We start from the raw sequence: 23,332 nt of genomic DNA, 5'->3' as shown, positions 1-23,332 counted from the left end.
CAGATAAACAGGGAAAATACCCTTTCCTAAATAATAAGAGTTTGCAGTCACAGCAGGATTTACATATATTGATTTTCTACATTTATGGCATTATTGCAGTCACTATTTAATATTCTGATTATCACTCAATACTTAATTTTAAATTGCAATTTCAGTTCTGTTTGTCTTGATTAAGTTATAATGTATCTAAATTTCACTGCATCTCATTTTCTGTGAGGCTGGCAGATACTGTGTTAGTGGATGGTTCCCAAAGATAAAATTTAAATTTAAGATTGTTTGGGTGTACAGTGTTCATCCCACAGCCACCAATATACACTGCTGTCTGTTAGGAGTATATGACATTGGTGCACTTCATGTATTCATTTTGCTGCACAGTGCCTTCCTGTGCAAACTCATGTAGAGAGCTAATGTCTGATGTGTACCTTGAACAGCTAAATATTAAAAGCAAATTATTTGATTTGCTAACTTTTGCTAATAACTGCATCCACACCATTCATTTTTAGCTGTTAAGCATTTCAAAGTGTGGTTTGATATTCAGTTATTACTTAAATATATCACATTGTGCTAACCTGCTGTTCAGCCACCTTGGAAAAGAGAAAAACAAAAGGTCTTTTAGCCCCCAAGCTGAACATTGCTCATTAAAAGATTCCGTATTTTCTCCTTAAAATATGGAATTTGTAAAAGAAAAAAAACCAGTACAGCAGACATGTGAACTCATCTTTATTCCACCAGAATCCATAATTCAGCGGATAAACATGGTGAAATACTAGTTCTGTGTCTCTCAGGAGGTTAGATTATAATTGTATTGCATTGTACTGTGTTGAACTGGTAAATCTCAGAGTAGAAATTATCAACAAGTCCAAATTCTTCAGTTATTTTAATGTATCTCTTCTGGTTTCAGACATCCACAGAGGTTTAACATGAAAGAAAAAAAAATCTATTATTGTCCTTACCTTATCTATACATATTGCATGAAAAAAAACCCCAAAACCAAAACAACAACAATAACAAAAACCACCTCCCAAAAAATGGGGGGGAACCCCAGAATTAAAAAAAGGAATTATTATTGTATGGTAAATCTTCAGTGTATTCCTTACCAGAACAATAAATTGCTCTCTAACCTCAAGTGCAATATGCCAATATGCTTCAATGGGATATTCCTTTTCTTTATTGGGAAATTTATATTCCTCAAATGAACTGTGAGGCTTGGTGTCAGTATTTATCTATGAGGCCGCTTAAATTTAGACTAAAAAGTAGCTTTCAATTTTGAAAAAATAGACTAGTTTCTCTTACTCACATTTTCACTGAACCTTTCTTACCTGCTAATAGTGTGTGAGTATTTGTCTTAGCAACCTAATGCACCTTATTAAAACTCTGATACAGATTTACTTATAGTGCACATACACACATTTACAAATTTCTGGTTTGATCAAAAGAAATAAGAAATTTGCACAATTAATAAGAAAGAGGAAAAAAGTCTTATACTAATAAATAAAAATTTGTCATGGAAAAAATGGAAACTAGACCAGATTACACATCAAACCAGCTTTATCATTGGTGCTCAAATATCTTCCACTCTGAAGGTTCACTGTGATCTGAAAATGTAAGTAGGCACTTTTGGAAAGCACAAACAGCACTATTGGAATATCATGATTTTTCAGCAGAATTACTGATTTTTTAATTATGAAAAGTACAGTTCAGAAAAAAAATGTTTAGTGTGTTTATATAAAATGTGAGTTTTTTTAAAAAAGCAAATCATTTGGAAGAACAGTTAGCTGTGAAAACAGATTCTCTTTTTTAATTTTACATTGGGCCCTGCTTTTTATATTCATGAATAGAATTTTTGAAATATGAAAGTTAAATACGGTGTGATTTATTTTCATATCTAGACTGATGCTTGAAATCTCAGGAAGCTTTCATAAGAGGCTAAAAAATTCCGCAGCCAATTACCACTACAGATGTGACAGGTTCAGAAATTATTCATATAGTCTAGAGCTTGAAAGCACAAAATCCCCAGCAAATTTTGCAGGGTAGAAGACAAGTAGTCATTAAATCCTTACTTCACTCACACCACTGTACAATATAAAAAATAATACAAGAAACTCCAAGATGTGGCTAGCCATATGGCTTGCCAGTATTTAATATCTTGCTGATGAGAGATAAGAAGCATAAGGCTGTATTCCATTTAAAAATCATTAGAAATTTTATAGCTGTAAAATTTGGGTTATTATAGCGCAGTTATAATTTGCTTTTCAATAAAACAGACTTTGACTCTGCTTTTTAAAATATGAACTTACTGCAACAAGGACTGAGAATCGTGACATCAGACTATTTTTCTTATTAAAATAATGAGTAATACCCCCACGTACTGATGAATAGGGAAAAAGAAAACCAGATAATTTGCTCAGTTAAGAAACATTGACATTTCTTTAGGATGAAGCTCAGATTTTTTTCCTCATTACCACTTGCTGCTTTGCCATGTATTTCTCCACAGTACAGCACAATGGCAGACCAGAGGCTCACTCTCTCTACTCTGGTGTTGCCAATAGCAGCATTTTGTGTAAAGAGTGACCGGATGAAACATTTTTTTAACAGACTATGATGCTAAAAATAGCAACTCAACTTCTTCTAGTATTCACAGTCAAGAGACAGAATTTCTTTTCCTTTCACTTGATCACATCCTTTAAGAACTGTTGTAGCTTGCCATGGCTATTCTTCTCTTGGTTGAGCTTTGAGAACCATTATATAGACACCACTCTCGATTGTTTGGTTTACTGTAGGACAGCATAACAATTCCACAAAAGCAGCCTTCAGGCCTCGTGAAAATTTAAAGAAAAGCAAGAAAGAGAAAAGATAATTACGTATAATCGGAATTTCTGTTCCATCAGTGCTGCAGACAACATAGGCTCTGTTGGATTAGGCAGAAGATGTAGAAGATACCAGGTGCAGCAGTGAGGTTTCAAATTTTAACAGTCATCTATGAAAGCTTTTCTACCTAAAGAGATTTGAAATAGGACAGGTTAGGAAACAGATGAAAGGTATGAAGACTGCATCAGAATAGTGGTGCAGGCTTATGGGGTAATTATGGTACTGGGTGGGGGTTTTGTTCTTTCATGTTTGGTTGATTTTTTGTTTTGTTTTTTTAATTTTTGTTTTGTCTCATCCAATTCCCAATTGGTCTTTGTATGTGTGTAAGAGAAACTAAGGGCAAACTTCTTTTTAAGTGATGCTTCTAACCCATCTCTATTCAAGTTGTACATTCAAAAACTTGCCTCCCTGGTGTTCATGCTCCTCTGTACCCTTTTTTAAACTAAATCACCTATTCAGCAAAGTGCAGCATTTGCTGCATCACTTCGTTACTTTGTAGTTCCAGGCTTGACCAGCATGGTCTGAAAAGCAAAGAAGTTCTGACCTCTTCCTAGGGACCCAGGCCAGCAAAAAAACCGAACTCACATCCAGCATACAACCTCTTGTGTCTGTGTTGTGTGGGTAGCAACCAATTTGCAGGCCTGAAAAAGGACATATTTATGAAATCCTTGCAAACCTGGGGTATGTACTCACAGTGGATGTAATTGTCCTACTGTGTAGAACCACTGATCATCATGATATTTCATCCATTAAAAAAAAGCTCAAAACCACCAAACCAAAGAAAAAAAAACCAACAACAAAAAACCTACTGGCCCAGGGCAAGGAAGAACAGTATTTCTATTAACTTTCACTGGTAAGTATGTATTATAGCTCTGTTGGATGTGATATTTCAGGTAGAAAGTATGTTTGAAAGGTAACAACTCTGCCTTGATTTCATGGCAGTGATAGTCTTATGAAGCCACTATAGATGAAGAGTGCAAATTGTATCAGACACCTTTTATGCTGTTTCTTCAGAACTTAGAGTCCAGGCTAGGATTTGTGACAATGACAAAGGTAAGGTTTTCTATCACATAAAAGAATCTCTTACTCCTGACCAATTTTTTCAGTAATAGCTATGATTTTGATGCACTTCTACCATAAAAACGTTTGACAAAGTGACCTGTCACTTAAAAACAGGGCTTGGGGAGGAGATGAGGAAGAGAAAACTAATAATCCACATACTACTGTTCTAATAATCTTCTACAAACTCCAGGAGCTGCAAAGTACATGGGCTTTTCCACTTGAAAAAACTGACTGATTTAAAATCACCAGTTTCCCAGAAAGACATATACAAGAGAGTAAATCAGACCATAGGTCTTTAGAACAATTTCTTTTCAGACAAAATGAAAGCTGAAAGGCTGCATAAATGGTATTTCACTGAAGTTGTGAAATGATAGCCAAGAAAAGGTGTTGATTTTCTATACAGTGAAATCCAATTGGCAAGGACAGAAAGCACCACATTTCCCAGGCTGAGATGAGATGAAATAAGATATGCCTGGCTATCTAAAGTCATTACATCTGACAACTCCAGCAGAGGTGGAATAGGAAGTTATCCATTATGTTCTGAGGTTGTATTTGCTCTCTCTGAGGAAGGCTAGCCCTTTCTGGATTGTAGGGGGAATCCTTCAGGGTGAGGGGAGGGAATATCAGAAGGAGGGACTGTCAGAAAAATATCCTCAGTCCTATGCGATGCTATTTGGCTGAACTCGGGTAAACACTGCTCTTTTCATGTAAAAAAAAAAAAAATAGAAATCAAGTTTGATTCACAGACTGGAGACCCAAATGTGCCATCTCTTCCCTCTGGGTCAAGAGATTTTGAAAGCCTGGTGTAGTCACTGCCACTGGTGTCAATTTTCACACTAATATGAACAAACCAAGATTCACGATCATGCTGAATGGCAACAATGCCTTGATGATCCTTAAATTTCCTATTGCTACTGAGATTCATCCAAAAGTAAACTTCTGATCAGTCAATCAGTATGAAAATATAGAAAGCCCTTCTTGTTTCTTCCCTAGGACTACACCCTGACCATGTACTTTCAGCAGTCCTGGAGGGATAAAAGGCTCTCTTATTCTGGAATACCTTTGAACTTAACTCTGGACAACAGAGTGGCTGACCAGCTCTGGGTGCCGGACACGTATTTCCAAAATGACAAGAAATCATTTGTCCATGGGGTGACAGTGAAAAACCGAATGATTCGACTCCATCCAGATGGGACAGTCCTTTATGGCCTACGGTATGTTGGATGTTTTAATCTGTCTGTGCTGGCAAAAGTGCAGGTAGAACCAATGCCACTTTCCTATGCTGTTCTCCTGGTTTCTCATGTATGAGTCAGCACACACTCCATTTAGTCAACCACAACACACCCCAGGATTTTCCACAGGGCAGCAACACTACCTTTAACAGCTACAGCCATAGCTAACAAAGCCTAATGCCTCTTTCTTTCAGGTCTTCTGTGTGTTAAAACTATTAAAGAATTCTTTATTATGGTTCTCACCTGGTAATCAATCACAGCTTACACAAACACTTGCTCCCTTCTAAAATTTCTCCAGCAGCTTTTTAGGACAATGGGGACTTAAAAATTGGAGTAATGTGAAGAAATGTGGTATTTGGTAGAGAATACAAAGGAGATATCTTTAAATTTGCATAAATTATTTAAATATTATCTATATGCCTGAGTATAGGTTTTCTTTAATCTGCCTTGGTTTATGACTGCTTCTTTACTCCACAACTGCTTCTTCATACTCCTGTAGATAAAAATATGTCTTAAAGTTCACCCCTGTAGATAAAAATATGTCTTAAAGTTTGAACAGGCATGATCTAATGAAAAGGTACACAACTGTAAAATTAAAACTAAACCAAGTTACTTTTATGTTGAGATTGCTGCAGAGCCTGAGTAGGCCTTTATGATATTATTTCTCAAGTAAGGTGGCTTTGCTTGCAAATAATATTGCCTGAGTGAAACAAACTTTGATTGTTGTTATTATTCAACAGTGAAAATAATGTTTGGAGAATATAAACCTGAAAGCAGAGTTCAGTTAATCAGAAAAGAAGTCATACAGCATAAAACCTAGCTGAAATACGTCAAAATTTTACCTAAGATAGAACGAGTAAAAAACCCCAAACTTCTGCAGCAATTCGAAATGAGAACAATATTTGGGAAACTATAACTTACAGCTTAGTGTAAACAGAATTTGAAAATTACCTCTTAGCCTATAAAAACATAGCTTTTGAAAACACAACACTAACTTTTCAAAGAAAGCCTTCCATCATCAGTTCAAGCTCCTCCAGAAACAAAAAATTATTTAAAAACTATTATTTTGGCTAGTTGTGAGTTTGCTTAAGAACTTGTCAGATTCTCAGGCACTGCATCAGTTGCTACCAGTAACCACACAGGCACTTTAGTATTAACATAGCCAGATCTGTTCTAGTACAGCAAAACTGCCACTTCAGTTGTGAAAAAGGAAATAAGGGACCCATGAAGAATTAGCTGTTAAACCAAAAGCTGTCATTGTCATCTGCTAAACTGGAGCATTTGAAGAATACATCTTCCTCATGGCCTTCAGACCTCCTACAGTTCCTTTCAATCAGACTCCTGCAGGATAGTTTTTAGGAGAGGACTGTTTGGTCTGGTCTGACAAATCTTCGAAATAGTTCTCCCTTGGTTTGTTCAGTTGATTGATTTTGTGGTGCATTTTTAAGGCCAGGAACTAAATTTATTTGTGTTGCAGAATTTGCACAGTGTCAAGAATGTACATTAAAGCCAAGTGCTTCCTCACAAGCAATTATATACAATACAAACTACACCTTGAAATGTATGCCGTGGATGTGCCCCACACACATGCCATATGCCGAGTATCAATAACAGCCTTCTGCAGAAACAGAAAAAGAAGCTGTGACCCATTGGGTGAAGCTGCTACAAACCCTGTCACGTGTTTCATCCACAAAACAGCAGCACAGCTGAGAAGCTCTGACCTTGCCTGAGCATAAAGCCGATGCTCTTTCACTCACAGGTGCTCAGGCAAACCTCCATTGCAGCAGCAAAGATGGTCTCCTTCTCAACACTAGGTTATTAGTTTGAATATAATTGAATAATCATTTACATTTCAATAGTTAAGCAGCAGTTCTGCAAATCTGCAACAGCTGCAGCTCTGCAGCTCAATACCTCACTGCTTGTGTAGGAATACAAAACAAACAACAAGCAAAACAAGGCAGAAAATCCCACACTAATGTAAGGGGTGCTCTCTATTCTGGTCACTAGCAGTCTGGTACTGTGCAATTCCCTTCTCCTCCCTCACCCTGCCTCAGCCTTCATGCACACTGCCACAGGAGCAACCTCCAACCCTCCCACACTGCTGGGCTTCCCCACCTTCTCAGCCCAGGGAAGGCAGCAGGGTCCCAGGGTGCAGCAGGGCACTGGATGGGCCCATATACACTGTCAGCATTGCCATCACCAGCCACATGCAGGAAGATGCTGAGCTGTCAGGTCTTTTTCACAGCTCTAGCTGATGCACCATGTTTTCTCCAAGAAAAGGCAGCTGCTTAAACACATCTGGTGAACAGACTTTGGCTGTAGCTGGGAGTTAGAACACATGTAGTGTCCCCATCCCACAAGAAACCTCTAACCAAAAAAAAAAAAAAAAAAAAAAACCAAAAGAGCAGAAGAAAAAATGAAGTTAAGATACATTGAATTTTTTTTCATGCAACAGATTGCAACTATTGCACTAAACTTGCATCTGTTATGAGTGATCACTTTCCTCATGGTAAATAATAAGCTTCTGTCAGCTTATAGGTTACCTTTAACACATGTAAGCACCAGTTTCATATTCTGGATGACATGTATGCCTCATAAGAAAAAAAATATGAGAAAACATTGCAGAAAATATTTTTAGGAAAAATTCAGCATTGTCTGTTAGAAATTTGAGCACAGTTCCAATCTAGTCTCACAAGCAGAAAAGAAACTCTGCAGCATAGTACCTTGATTTAGCATCTGTGTAGTAGAGAGCGTGAAGACAGTATCAGCAAACCTCTCACATGGGTTGTGACCTGCGAGTTTCATTTTCCTCGCTGAAGACAGAGCATTGGCGTAGCATGACTTGAACAAGAAAAACAGCACCAATTATGCTGCAACCAGAGTCTGAGCTCCTCACAAATTAGTCAGGGCTTTTAACCATATCTCAAGGATAATTTAAATGCTTCCTTTCCCGTATACCTCCTGTTCCCCAAACAGCTTTTCCATTTTCAGTCCAGAGTTAATGTTTCCGTTCAGACTCAGTTATGAAATTTTACTGGCTTCTTTAAACAGAAATTGGAACAATCATAACAGCTCTAAATAACCTGTTTGCTTGCACCCATGTACACAGCAGTTTTTCATTGATGCAATGTTCAGCCTCAGCAGTGCTGCAGAGAAATAAACCAAGGTTAACCATTTGGCTTTACAGAAGAATAAACAAGGGAAACATGCACATAATACACTGGAGTGGTTTTAGATCATGTAACAAAGCATTATCATTTCACTATGTCTTCATTATTGTATTATTTCTATGACAAACTCAACAATCCCTTTAGCTATTTTTGTCCAGTAACTTTCAGCTGCTATGTCCCCACAGTTTAAAGAACAATATGTGCTACAAACTTGTGCAGACAGAGAATACTCCTAAGCCTTCTGACCTCTAAAAATGTGCATTTTTGTTATGTCTCTTGCTTCAAAAGACAGTTCTGTCAATTGTTCACAGTAGTAAAAACTAACACTTTCGTTCTTTCCCCCAAGAACTACACACACAAACAAACTTAACTCCATGGTAGTATTTCCACTGAATTTCATTTCAAATATGCCAGGGAAGTTGAGTGTCACTGTTAATTATTTTCTACCTGAAGATCGTGTTTCTTCAGTTTCTGTCAAGTACTCTCACCAGCAGCTATTATCATTTTCTGTTGTATAGCTACCTGCTTCCTAAGAGAAAGAAAAAAATCCCTTTGGGTCAGTGTGCAAACCTGCAGCACTGTGAGGCTGAGAGTATGTGTGAGACAGTGCCAGCCTGGTGCCAGTAAAACTAGTAAAATACTAGATTATTTTTCTTTTTTTGCCTTACTCATTTTTAACAAGTGATTGGATGCCATTAGCTCCAACACTTCTGGCACTTGCAGTGTCTCTCATTACTTTTATTGCATGATTGAGCAAGATTTTCTAGAAATCTCTCCCAAAGCTCCAGAATCTTAAACCAATACATACTGTTGCTTCTTTTGCTTCTCCTTGCTCTGCCTTTCCCAAGTATGATGCTAGACCTGTAATGTGTCTTTGAGATATTTAAGGAACCATTAATAATTTATCGTACTGAATTCCGTATTCAAATTCTTATGTCATGGTGTCAGGAATGGAAGCTGTGATTTAAATAATCCTTTCCTAGTATTTTATGCCACCTCTTAATTCTTCTCAGATTTTCACTAGCAGGAAAATGACGCCATGTTGCTTTGGAGACATCTGTTCTTTTATCATGACATTGTCTCACAGTAAACAACAGCAGAATTTCCTGTGTATTGGAAGGAGCATATCCTTCAGAAGAGTTAGTTGTTAAGAAGTGTAACATACCTTCAGTGACACCTTTACACAGACTTGTCTCTCTTCTGTTATTCAGACACAAACCCACCTTTGATTAGAGCAATTCTTTATTTCAAGGCAGGGGGACTGATCATATCATGACAAGGTGTGAAAAGCTGGTTTGGAGCATCTAAAACTTTTGGTTTCAGTGAGACCACACATTTTTATACTGCTACAGCACAAGATGCCACTACACTAGGCACTGCTACAATTGCAAGAGGACAAGGGGAAGAATAATCTTTGTCTTCAACATAAGGATTTATTTCACTGCTTCTTATGCAAAGAAAGTTCTTACTATCTTCTGTGATGCAACACTGGCAGAAAACTGACCAATTCACAAACAAGAATTGATCCATTTAACATTGGATTTACTAACCATTTATTTATGCAATATCCATGAAAGCATATCCTGGAGGTGCAGTGCACAAAAATCTGTATTTAAATGCAGAAATTTTAGGGTTTAGTATGATCTTGAAAGTAAATTTAAGTGGAGACTTACCTTTCTAATCAATTTTGGCAATATAGTTGAGAGTGTACTAAAGAAATTTGCTATACAGTTGTTTACATCTTTTAATACAGGGAAATTTTAATAGTTTGTAGACTGCTTTTGCATTGCCATGATTTGGTTCTCTGGAGTTTTGGCTTTCATGGATTTCCTTAAAGAGTCATTATTGAGTGCTTTTGAGGACAACCCATCATGGCAACAAGTAGCAGATTTACACTGGTACTCAATAGATTGTCCTACTTCTGTTACTAAACAGGCCCAGCCAAAAAAACAGACTGCAGTTCTTCTAAATGAGAAAAGCTGTGTCATCTATATAGTGAAATAAAAAGCTACACTTTATTTCGCTACAGAAAAAAATACAGGGCAAATTATAAAGTAGTATTTTATTAGATGATAGTTTTGAAAATCCTACAAAAAATATTTTTCCATGCATCAATAGGAAAAGATCTAGCAGTGAGCATTTTAAGACTCACAATAACCAATTTGGGACTCCCTTTATATTTTTAAGCCCTAAAAATATACAAGAACTTTGCAAAAATGAACCAAGCAATTATTCATCATTTCTTCCACTTCCCAAAACATTTCCATCTTGGAGGGTCAGTTTTCAGGATTCGTGGGCAAATGAAGACATTCCTCAATGTACAGCTATGAGGAAGGAGTAGGTAGGGATGAGGGGGGCAGTTCACATTGTGGGTGCCTGTTCAGCCTGCAACAGGTCACACTGCACCTGCTGCAAACTTTCTTCCCCACAGACCTTTAAACAAGCATGTGTGCCTGCTGGGCAGTCAGCACAACCATTATCACAGGCAGTGCACTGCTGGGAGCATTCCTTCAACTCAGAATGATAAAATGGAGGAAGAGGACATGGCAAATTCGTCCTGAGGCAGAAAGATTGTCTTCTTTGTCCCTTCGGCTGCTTGCAGACTGTTTGAATCCTCTGTGTCACTGTCAATCCTATGGTCATCTCCTCTTCCTGGCCTGTAACCCAATTTTGAGGCCATGGCATGGCTGGTACAAGATGATCACGGAATCATAGAATTGTTTAGGTTAGAAAGGTCCTTTAAGATCATCAAGTCCAACCATTAACCTCACACTGTCTATTTGTCTACCAATAAAGTACATCCCTAAATGCCATATCTACATGACTTTTAAATATCTCCATGAAATCTCATTACTAATTTACTCACTTTTACTACACAAAATGAAACATCAATCATCATGTCAAGGATTTTATAATTCTGTAACATAATTTGATTAAGAATACCTGAGGCAGGTATCATTTGTAGTACTATATAACTGAAAGCACACAGATGAAGCTGGGGAAATTTAAGACAAAACTGAGTACAACACCTAAAATTTATGGGGCATTATTTACGTAGGTCTTTATTATTGTAGGTAAATCAGAAAAACTCCAGCTATTTATGGGCTTCTATGTGCAAACTCAAAAGTTTCTTCCAAGACACCAGGTTTTATTCAGCACCAAACACAAAATGGACCTGGAAGGCTCAATAAATTTAAGTGTCAATATGGTAGTTAATAAATAGCACAAACTGAAAAGGAAGGCTGACAACTATAAGAAAAAGGAATAAAGTTTGGGTCCTCTCTGGCCACTACGCCAGGTAGGTCTCAGGTGTAACTCAGGGACAGCCTTGCTGTCTTTTTTTTTAGCACAAATAGCCTCAGAAAGAGCCAGGGTGAATTCAGCAGGTGTCCATGCCCAAAAGAGATGCTTTCCTCATCCCTGAGGAGAGGACACACTCAAACTGAATTCCCTCCAGTGGCATGTGTAGCAAACTTCCCCCTCGTGCCCCCAGGGTACAGCAGACATGGCAGAAGCATGCAGTTCTGGGGGAGCAACTATTCATAAACTCTGTATACTGAGTTATCAAGTAATTCTTTGAATCAGGACTTTTTCCTCCAATTTTAACAATTTGGTTTTTATTCCATGAAACATAGGATTTTTGAATACATAACATAGGGAACATTTCATACATAGGAAAGACGAGGAAATACTACAGGTTAAACTGATCTCTCTTTATTAAAAAAACAGCAGAAAGGCCAAGTACTGAACATGGACTCAGCTTTAAATATATGAGCATTGGCTCCTGTAATCAGTAGTTGAAGTACATAAGTAGTCTGGTGGAGTCACATCTGCCTTCACAGGCTTGAATTTCAACACAAGCTTTAGATGCTGTAATTGATTGCAGCTATCAAGTACAGCACTTTGAAGAACTAAATAAGCATTTTGTAGTGCAAAGGCCACTAAGCTTTTTAAAAAAACTACTTAATTCAAACAGGGTCTAGATCAAGTTCAGATTACTGAAATGATATGTCAATTATTTAAGTATATTCATCTTTTAATAACTAACTATTTAAACTCATTAATACTATAAAAAGAACAAATAAAAATTATTAGACAATATTTAACAAATGTTTAAATTTTAAGCTGAAAGGCACTGCAGTGTATGGGTTAGGTATTTTCTAGGCAGCACATATCTTACCATTTTGGTATAAATAGATTTTGGATGGTTTTCTTATCCTCTATTTTACAGGCTGTGTTCTGCCTACTAAATCTGAGCAAGTCCTCCTTTTCTCCCATATCAGAAGTGCAAATATCTTCCAATACTTTGAAGTTATTGCTCTTCCACTTTCAACCTGATCTGCATCAAAACTGCATTTCTAAATAAAATCATCTTCAATTTTTTTTACGATGTCTCACTTTAAAAGAACTTCAGTCCCACCAAAGCTTATCTCTTGTGTTACTTATGTCTAAGTAACATTATTATAGTTAGCTCAAACATATTGAGAGAAGAAAATCAACTGAAAAAAGAATTTAATGACAGAGAGTAGCACTGAAGTACTTTTAATTAAGAGGTATTTCAAATAAATTTATATACACTCGAAGAATCACTTCATCCAATAATAGTATAGGAAAGGTTTCACAAGTATTTCCTTCTTTACTTGCTTTTACAGGATAGGCATTAAATGAGAAGGGAATTTTTGTGTGTTTACTAGCTCAGCTTTCTCCTCTACACACTCAGATGTAAAAGCTCAGATGCAGAGATATCCTACAACTGAGTGACAAAGTAAATCCTCACAAGCTTTTCACAACTGAGCCATGTAACTCCTGCTGTTTCAGTGTAGCCAGTAACACACCCTTGAAGCAGCACATACTTAATCTGCATACTCTGGAAGTTAGTGCTTAAGTTTGCATAGTGTCATAATATTTCCTTTTTTCCTGAAATACTAGATTTTTAACACATTTCTTGCCATTTATACTTTGCAAGGAACACCAAATGGACATACACAACTCAACATTTACTTGTATTTTTGAAAGAAAAAGGCAAAAACATTTAAAAACCACTACAATTTAACTTACATACCTGGAATATATTTTAGCAGTACAGATTATTCAGTATATGTTTTTATATAAGGCTATATGCAGGTACATAAAATAGATCTATGCTGAGTCCTGATATGTTAACATATTTTAGTATATTTCATATCACCATACATTTGGTGCATACTACATTATGTGGGTTTTTCAGGTCCTGATCTTTATTAAAAACCATTTATTAAAAAGAAATTCCCTCTGATGATAAAAATTTAAAAGGGATAGTAATTAAACCTGTACTTTGCTGCAGATGTCCAACTTACTTACTATTAATTTTGACCATGCTGAGAACATTCAATACTGAAGGACGAAATACAAGTTTTTAGCTGCTTAAAACTAACCTGACTCTCATTTCATTTATATTGATGTTGATTCATTACATGAGGGAAACAGCTGTTCAGTCAAAACTCAGAGGGGCATAGGATGAGGAATCAATCTCTACCATTTCTGTGCAATAAACATATCAGGCAGGTAAATTAAGGTCCTAGAGGAAATAGCAAATATTTTACCAGACCTGCTCCAAACTGATAAATGCACTTAGATACAAAAGAGGGAAGATTCTTAATTTAGGTGTTCTCTCTAAAGAGACAAGCACTTTCCTAATAAACACTACCTGGAAAGCTGCTGAAATCCTGAACAAATGCTAGTACAGCCTGTTTACCAGCAACATAAAAGCGAAAAAGCAAAATTAGTGATGTCAGGTTCTGGAGGCTGCTGTTTTCAGAGACATCCCCTTGCTCAAAAGCCCAGAGCCATTAGGCCATGTGTGCTCTTTGCTGCAGAACACAGAAGGTTGGCTGGTACCGTTTGAAGTGTTTAAGGGTATTGGTGTGAAAAGCAACCCCGCACTCTTTTAATTCACTACAGCAATCAAATACAGTGCTTATAAAAAATTTTAAAATAAATTAAAATCCATTTTTTGAAGACAGAGCAAAGATGTAAATAATAATGCATTAAAAATATTTTCAGGCAATATATTTTCTCTTTAACCCTCACCCTTCCATAAATACCTTCACTTAAAAAGAGGATTAGACTTTCTTCTCAAATATCATTTGCCTGGCTTAAAAGTAGCTGCAAGAGAATTCCCAATCTAGATAATAGCCAAGCCCTTGAATATAATAAAATGTAAAATATAAAATTAATCACTCCATAAAATACAGTAGTACATTCTTGTGTTTGGCACTCCTTCTATAGTAATCAACATACTGGTATGTGGTATTATAACTGCCAGGACAAAATGACCTCATTTTAAAAGGCAAAATATGTGACAAATAAAATGCTTTAATTTATAAAACCATTAATATGGAAATTAAGCTGAGCAGACATGAGGTAGGTACTTCAAATACAACTCAGATAGTTTTGGATTACAAATATAATTAGACATGATCGTCCAGGGAAGAATCTAGAAATATCAGAAGTCCTGGAGTTACTCAGAGCCTAAAGCAGGAGTCAAAGTGTGGACACAGCCACCTGAAAATCATTCAGCACTTAAAACCTATAGTAGGTAAATGTATATGGGAGTGACCTACACAGGAGTCTGAGCTGACAGTGAGCTATTCCTTAACCTCTGGGTGAATTGTCAGGCAGCAACCTCAGCTGCATCTCCCCCAGCTGGGTACAGAGCTGTCTACACCCAGAGTGGCTGATTTCACCTTAGCTGAGGTATCTGCCCACAGGTCAGAGTGACACAGCAGACAGCCTCAACCTCAACACCAGCAGCATGTCCCACTGACAGAAACACTGGCTCCAAGTTTTGAAATTGTTAGAAAAGCAACAAACTTTTCTGTTAGAAAAGCAACAAACAACAAACTCTCAGATACAGCAACAGCAGAAAACACCTACACAAAATAAAACCCAAACTACAAAATAAAACACAAGCATACAAATGGAAAACACACACTGACTAGAGTCAGGTCAGTGAGAATATACACTCAATACACTTAGCTTCTCTTTGAAAAAAATAGTTAAAGCCAAAACAAAACACATACAAATTACTTGTGTTTACTTCTTGCAAAACTAAATGCTTTCCACCTATGCAAAGGGTCCAGTTCTTCACGTTCACAAGTAAATGCCAAAGACAAATTTTTCCAAGCCACTTGCATAAAAATAGGCTTGGTTCAACCAGACACCAGTCATCCAAGAAGAAATATATATGCCCTCTTATACTACCAGTTATACCTCTTATACTGTCAATTCTATACATCAGAGGAGTTTATAGTCTGAGAAGTTATGAACAAAGGGTGATCTGACATCTCCCATGTATCACGGCACAAGCAGAAGAAACCTGGGAAAGTGTAAAGTTTTGTAACTTCTCAGGCCTGGGAAGTTTAACTATCTGATACTCTGATGTCTGCTGCTGACTTCTCTTTTAGCAGAGCATCTCTAGCAACCTCTGAGAGCATGGTCACAAGAGACTGCAAATGCAGCATTTTTCATAGTCCTTAGATAGATGGATTTGTAAACTATGTGAGACAGTGTGATCAAGTGGCTATATTGGAAGCATAAATCTACTTCCAGTTCTGTTCCTATTGTATTTGTGTAAATCAAGAACCTGGAAAATAAATCTGCTGTGGAAAACAGTACTTTGAGTTTTATTAGCAGATATGAGGTGTTTCAAACTCGTTCTCATGTTTGTTCATAAGCCTTTTTACAAACAAAAGACCATATATCTTAAGGCTAGCTATTTTTGATTTAAATGAGAGCTAATGTTTAGCTTTTTTTAAAGGCCTAACAGTTATCCAGTTAAATTACCCATATATCTTCAGTGCTGCATTTTTCAGTTTTAATATCTCCTGGCCAAGGGACAGAAAGAAAAATTGCACAGATCTTATTGTTAAGGATTTAGTTCAAATAATGAAATAATGTCTAACCCATTACCCCATTACCTGTTATTTTCTTCTGTCAGAAGCCATCTGTGGAATACACCTTTGGAGTCAAATTTAAAAAAAATAAATCTCGAATTCTATTTTATTAGTCCTGAACTATTCTGCAAGAAATATTTCCATACCTGAATAAATGTTTCTGAAGACATTTCACAAATCTCTAGTCAGATTTTCATATGGAAAGAATGGAAAGAATAAAAGATTGTCAGATTATTTCCTAAGAAATATTGCATTTACCCCAGCTGGCATAATTTCAAATACATTGGACTACTGGCTTACTTGTCTTGTTACAGTGCTGTTGAGCCACTGAAAGAAGTAAGTGGAAAAACTAGAAAATTAGTACTTAATATTTTTTTTGCAGGATTCTAGAAAGGTCTAGCAATATTTCATTTTTAAAATTATTTCTTTACATGAGAGTGATAATTCTGCTCTTTACATAATTTGATAATACAGGGTATACATTTAACCCATCTACAGAGAATTACTAAAGTGCATAAGGATCCCAAGGTGTCTCTCAGGGATATTAGAGTTGAGCCTAAACTGGCACAAATCCTGTATCAGCCAGTTTTTTAAAACACCTAAGGGAAATTTTCAACTTTTCGCCATCCACTTTTAGAAGCAGGAAAAAGCAATTCCCACTGAAACACTTCAAGATAAGCCAAAAGAGTTCAGCAAGTAAAACCTGCTTTAAGTAAAAAGTAAAAAACAAAACAAAAAAAAGACAACCCTAAGGAGTGATTTAACTCAAATTCTAGAAAGTTTTAAAATACATGCCCTCATACAAGTGTGTGCACCAAGTGTGTATTAAAAATGCTACAGATTTTTGTGTTACCTGGGAGCCCCCTGCTGGGACTCTGTCGTGAGGAAACCAGACAAGAGAAAAGTTTTGTTTTGAAGGTGTGTCACAGATGTTTCAGTAATATTTAGTTATGCTATATATGGTATGTTAATGCAACCTCATTTAATTTCTCATAAGCAAATCACTAAAAAGTAGAACTCTGCACAGCAGATGCGTATGCTTAGTATTAGTTAAATACTCAAAATACTTTAAAATATTCCTTATTCTCAGAATTCATGGTGATGATTCAAATGGACAGCCTATCTGCTAAATATAAGGAAATCAAACTGGTGGATGATCTGTGTGGTTATCATTAAAGAAGATATAAACAGATTTAGCTTTATTCAGTTTGATTATCACATACAAAAAAAAAAAAAAAAAAAAATCCACCACCTCAGACATTTCAGGATTGCAAGAAAAGTAAAATACAAAAATATCGTTGTCTTTCATGGAAGAATATTATTTTCATTGCACCACTTGGTTTAACTGAAAAGACATAGAAAAGTTTTCAGGCACACAGGCTTCTCTTTAGGTGTAACCAAACCAACAAATTTCAGGCTAAGTACATGTTAGAACAATTGCTGTAACTCACAGATCATCAGTATTGTCTTTCCTGAAAAACTCATCTGAAATATTTCAACCCATACTGTGGTCAGCAGTCCCTACCTCCTCCATTCTGCCAGGTACAGCCATTCAGAGCTCTGTGTAATTAAACTGCCTGGGTTATAAACAGCAGCCCCTTCCACAAGTATTTTGTACCCATATAGTTTCTTGTGGCTGTGAATGATAGACATAAGGGTAAGTTTCCAGATTAATCTCTGAGAATATTTTATAGATCTCTCTATAAGCTGGAAATGCTTTCTCAATGGCAATGGAAGTTTCTATCTTTTGTGAGCATTGAGGTGATGGCTGTTTGATATATATGTATGAGCTTTCACTCACTAGTGATCTTTTTATTCCATTTTTAATTCCTTTTTTCTGTTATGTCCTAATGGCAAAATGTCAGGCTTATGTTTAAGATGCCAGTGAAAATATCAAAGCATTTTCTTGAGAAAAAATCAAAGGCCTGCATGCTCACAGGATTATAAGTAAATCTGCCTGAATACTGCACAATGCTGTTCAGGACTTTTTGCTTTCATGGGGAATAACTCAATCTTCTCAGTCACCTGTAGGAAATTTTATCAGTATAAGCAAATTATTTGCTAAATTGAAGAGCTATTAGCATACTCAAAGAAGAAGTCCTGGCCAAAGCAAACGGAATTTAAAGATCAAAGGAAAAAACTTATCACAGTTCTTCTCAGTATGCCAGGTATGCACTTTCTTTATGTAAAGGTACAATAAGTAAAATGTATATATAAATATTTTACCTTCCAAAGCATCTTTAAATTAGATGCAGGAGGAGAGTATGAAACTAGTAGAAGATGCAATATATGAACTTTAAAATGTAGAAATTCCAAACCCATTTTTAAACGCTTCTTCTGTAAAGGTTTCAAACATCATCCTTCAATACAAAAATAAGGTGTCCATTGAAGGAAAAGAAATCGTTCTGTGAAACCACTGGACACTAAACCTTGGCAATAATGTGTTATTTAGCTACTGGACTTCAGAATGATAGCAAAAAATTTATACAGGATGGTAAGTAGAGGGATGTGAGTTTCAAAACCCTACATGTTGACACAATGTCTTTCATACTTTCTACATTTTATTAGCGTATCTTAATGAAAACAATACAACATGTAATTTTTTATGATTTACATCATCAAAACAGTTCAGGGAAGAACTTCTGAACAATGAAATTCAATAGAAAATATTACACAGTAATCAAGTAGCAATGCCTTACTGTATTTCCCCCTTTACCAGTGAGAAGAAAAAGAAAAGGAAAACAAAAAAAGTAAAATTACCCAACCACCTCCTGGGTCTCAAGAAGCCATGCAACACAGAAAGATTATAATGAAACAAAACAAAGTGAGAATTTAACACTATAAACAACCTGGTTTTTATCTGAAAATTCTCCTTAACTATTTAGACAACAAAAGCAGAAAAGTTGTCTTTTTTATATGTTTCTGTCTTAATTCAGTATTTTAACATTATGGTAAAGAGCATCTCTGTCAACTAAGATTTTTTTTTTTTTGTTCTGTCCTTATGAACACTGTATGAATAAAGGCACAGTAGTGTTAAAAAGAGTCTATTGTACTGTGCTCTTAAAGCTAAATATAGAAGAAACAGGCACAACAGCAGATACTGACTGTGAGGAATTACACGTCAACTACTTGTAGAAATCAAATGCAGACATGTTGCTAGGAGAGAACAAAAGCCTTCAGGGGTCTGAGCCGGCAGAATATTAAAGATCACAGAATCACAGAATATTTTGAGTTGAAAGGGACACACAAAGATCATCAAATTCCAACTCCTGGCCCTGCACAGGACAGCCTCAAGAATCACACCACATGCCTGAGAGCACTGTCCAAATGTTTCTTGAACCCTGTCAGGCTTGGTGCTCTGAGGTTACTCTAGACAGGAGGAAAAAGGTGAAAAGAGGGCCTGATATAGGTCAACACCAAAGCCTGAGCCAGGAAGCTCTCAAAAATACATAATTATCTGTCCTGATAGTTAAGGAGCTTAGGAAAACAAGCCTTTTCCTCATTCTCCCCATGGCTTTGATACATAAAACGTGTTCATTTTCTTTCTTTCATCGGGGCATTGATCCTCTCAGCTTGAAGAGCCAATAGAAGAGCCATCCCCACATTGCTCACACCACCATTTGAGCAGCTAACCTTCACAATTTTAGTGAAAAATCAGTGTTCTTTAGCCAGCCTTTCTCTGACAGTACTCTAAGTGCAGCTAATTAATGTGCAAAAAATTAATGCTTGAAAAAGTACCAAGAGATTCCATTCATGCCTTTTGTTGGATTTCAGATACAAAAACCTGCCAGCCCTATCAGTTGCTAAGTATTAAAAAGTATGACTGTACTGCATAACAAGGCACAGAGTGGCCTACCAGAACTAATTCAAGTACTTTGCTGGACCACTTACTCTCCTACTTTAACAGACCCACCTTTCTAGCTGTCCTGTATTTCATCCATTTGAAAAATATTCTGCCACAAGAAGAAATTAGAATGCCTAGTGGATTCTAAGTAGAATCAGGAAATCCTTTCATGAAACACTTAATGCCATTGTGCATGTTTTAAAATTGAAATTTTTTTTTTAAAGAAGCAAAAAAAAAAGCAGACAAAATAAGGTCTTCCAAGATATCACAGGGAAAGCATTTATACATCTGTATTATCTATAGAACATACACATTTCTTTATATTGTGAAATACATATTTTAATTCCCAAATAATATGTATTCAATTCCTAAATTCACACTGTTTATAACAAATCTGCATTCTCTGTTATTGAAGGATGTTCAGATTGCAGAGGAATAGTGACAGATGTTGTGCATTCAACGTGCTACTCAGTTATACAGCAGTCTGCTGGATCACTGGTGCACACAGCTCTCAATGAATATAAAAGAGCACTATGTATCATTCTGTAAAAGAGAAATTATATTTTTGATATAAAGAATATCTTAAACCAAATAAACCAGTATGAAGCATCAACATTGAAGCAAGTTGTTCTTACCTCTCTAAATATAAATTGTTAAGCAAATCAGCATATTCTACTCTAGAACCACTTACAATTTTTGTGTCTTTTTCTTCCCCGTAAGACATTTTTGGTATACAGAGCTGCTACCCACCTTGTAAAACAGCTGCCACTACTGAAAGACAAAAACAGTGAAAATATTCCCCCTTCAAAAGATCCAGTTACAAAATATTCACCCCCTACCCATTGAAAGTTATCAATATTGCATTAGTTAAACAGACATTTCAGGATAAAAATATCTTATTGGCACAAACAACGATTTTCTTTTCGAACTTGTGAGCAACTCAGATGGAATCTGCATATGACTCATCAGTGTTGGCAGTCAGGAGAAACTAAATGCTCTAAGTACAAATGAGCAACTAACTCTCTGGGGCTCACTCTCTTCTCTATCTTCTGCAGGCCCAGCTGAAGAACTGGGTTAAAAGGACAAGCTCATATAAATAATTCATAAAGAGAAGCCCACATATGTGTGTGTATCTATATATTATATATAGAAAATTTCCTAATCCATGCTGTGCTGGTTTAAGGAGGTCTCTCCCAGACTCCTTCAAGTTAACCATCACCATTTCCCTACTAGAGCTTACAGCTCTCTAATGGATGCTAACGAAGGTTGCTTTGGTGAACACTTCCTAATCTCTCTCAGCCCCTTGAGATAGTTACCACCTTTGCCAGTTTAACTTCCAATCAACAAAAATAGATTCACAAAGACAATTCAGGGTCTTGTCACCTCAATAACTCTGCTGGTAGACAATAACTGGAATTTAGTTTTCATGGAAGGAGAAAATTAAGGATGAAAATTAGAGGATGGGAGTCTCTTCATGTAGTGCTGCTGCTGGAAATGAAATAGTGCTTAACAAGGACAGAGAATTTTTTTCACTGTTCAATCAGTTTTCTACAAAACAAATCACATCATCATTCCTCCCAAGTCAAAGATGTGCAAAAAAGCAATCAAATATCTTTGTTCACTCTTTACATTGCCAGCAGAACCAATATTTTGCAAAACCAAAAATCCTCTCACAGAAGTCCTAGTGCAAGGTTTTCATTTCACTTTCAGTTCTCCAAAGGAGTTAGTCACCACACATGGTAGATTAACGGCAGCAGCTCGGCTTCTTCAGAGGTGCTCAAGTTTTCTCACGTTATATGTATCAAGACATATTTGCACTGCCAGCTTTGCTCACTGGAATTATTAGTTTTCATATTCAACTACCTGTCTGGAACAAATGAGGTGTACTTACTGTCTGGACAGGATGGGAGAACATGGGTAAACAGTGAATACCAGAGACCTGAGGAAAACGCTGAGAAATCCATCACACTTTGTATTAAGAATTGCTTGACTCGTCTGTAAAGGCTTGATAATCTACAAACTCTTTAATGACAAAAGCATACTTTAATGAGTACTAGATCTTAGAGTCAGTTACAAACAAAGCAGTGTCATACCATAAGATGCCATTTACTGCTGCTTTCTTTCCTAGGTGATACACGTCATTCATAGATTTCATAGGTGAGTTCATTATAAAGAAGCACAGCCATATAAATATCTACAAATTCAAGTGGAAGCCCTTTTTCCTTTGCCTCGGGGTAATTTCTGCTTCTCAGTTTTCTTTCTGTTGTTACAGGATCCCTATAGAAAATGCTGCCTTCCCCTCCCCTCTCTGTTGTATTCTCCTAGGAGCTAGTGTAGTTCCAAATGATGTTCAACATAAAGTCCTGAAAATCTTGAGTCAAAATTTTCTGCAATTCATTAGTTACTGACTTTCTCTTCTGTGTAGCTAAAAAAAGAAGCAGGGCTCACCTATCATCAGCAAAACTCCTAGCAGCTCACATCCTAAACAGATGCTTAGCCTGATCAGGCATCTGTTCCCCCCCCTGCCCTCACCCCTCCACTCCCCCCCAAAAAAATCGAAAGAAAGAACCCAAACAAACAAAATAAAACAACAACAATAACAAACCCACCAGAAGTATGTCTGGTCCCTGAAACCACCAGTTGCTTTGATCAAGCACATCCTGAAGTCTTCCAAACCAGGCTGCATATGGAAGATGTTGCCTTGTTTCTGCTTCTGCTAAAGAAGGAGCGACAACTGAACACATGTGTGTCTTTCTTTCACACACAATAAGTGTATACTGGTGTCTAATTTTGTTTTATTTTGAAATAAGCAACCACAGAACAAACAACCCAAAAAGTGACCATTCTGGATGACACTAACATCACTGCTGCCATCTAGCAGACTTGTATTCTCTCCTGAGCAGGGTGTTTTGGTCAGTGGATATTATCTGCACCTTTCTAGCATTTAATCACTTCTAGAGACATTGAAAAAGTTACAGATTTGTCAACCCTTTCCTTTTTTTTTTTTTTTTTTATTCAAACCAGATTGAAAACCAGTTATCTGACTTTATTTCTCTATTGGACCTTCCTTTATGCTAAGCATCTCCCATCTGTCTCACTCTTTTTCTTTTTATCTTGCAACATACTTGCACTGTCAAACTAAATTACTATTTGCAGTAAATTTCAGCTCCAACTCTAAGGCACTTTTTATTGAAGTATCTTGTTTGCTCTGGTATGGTTATA

The 23,332-nt window shown here is 36.6% G+C and overlaps 1 protein-coding gene across 3 annotated transcripts in view; it reads left to right on the top strand.

Moving 5' to 3' along the window:
• Positions 1 to 4,929: 4,929 nt before the first annotated feature.
• The window catches only part of GABRB1 (gamma-aminobutyric acid type A receptor subunit beta1), a 67,126-nt gene continuing 48,723 nt past the window's right edge, over positions 4,930 to 23,332 (top strand). For 2 of the 3 annotated variants that reach the window (XR_010743415.1, XR_010743414.1), the window contains exon 1: positions 4,939 to 5,144. Coding sequence is in view for 1 of the 3 variants with exons in the window: in XM_066317051.1 (XP_066173148.1) it covers positions 4,939 to 5,144 (206 nt within the window). In the remaining 2 variants the exon portion in view is untranslated. Of the gene's footprint in view, positions 5,145 to 23,332 lie in introns of all 3 variants that reach the window. The other variant, XM_066317051.1, reaches the window with a different exon arrangement.

This window comes from Sylvia atricapilla, chromosome 4 (genome assembly GCF_009819655.1).
Source record: "Sylvia atricapilla isolate bSylAtr1 chromosome 4, bSylAtr1.pri, whole genome shotgun sequence".
Taxonomy (NCBI): domain Eukaryota; kingdom Metazoa; phylum Chordata; class Aves; order Passeriformes; family Sylviidae; genus Sylvia; species Sylvia atricapilla.
The sequence above is the reverse complement of the archived record's forward strand: the minus strand, read 5'-3'. Positions and strand labels throughout refer to the sequence as shown.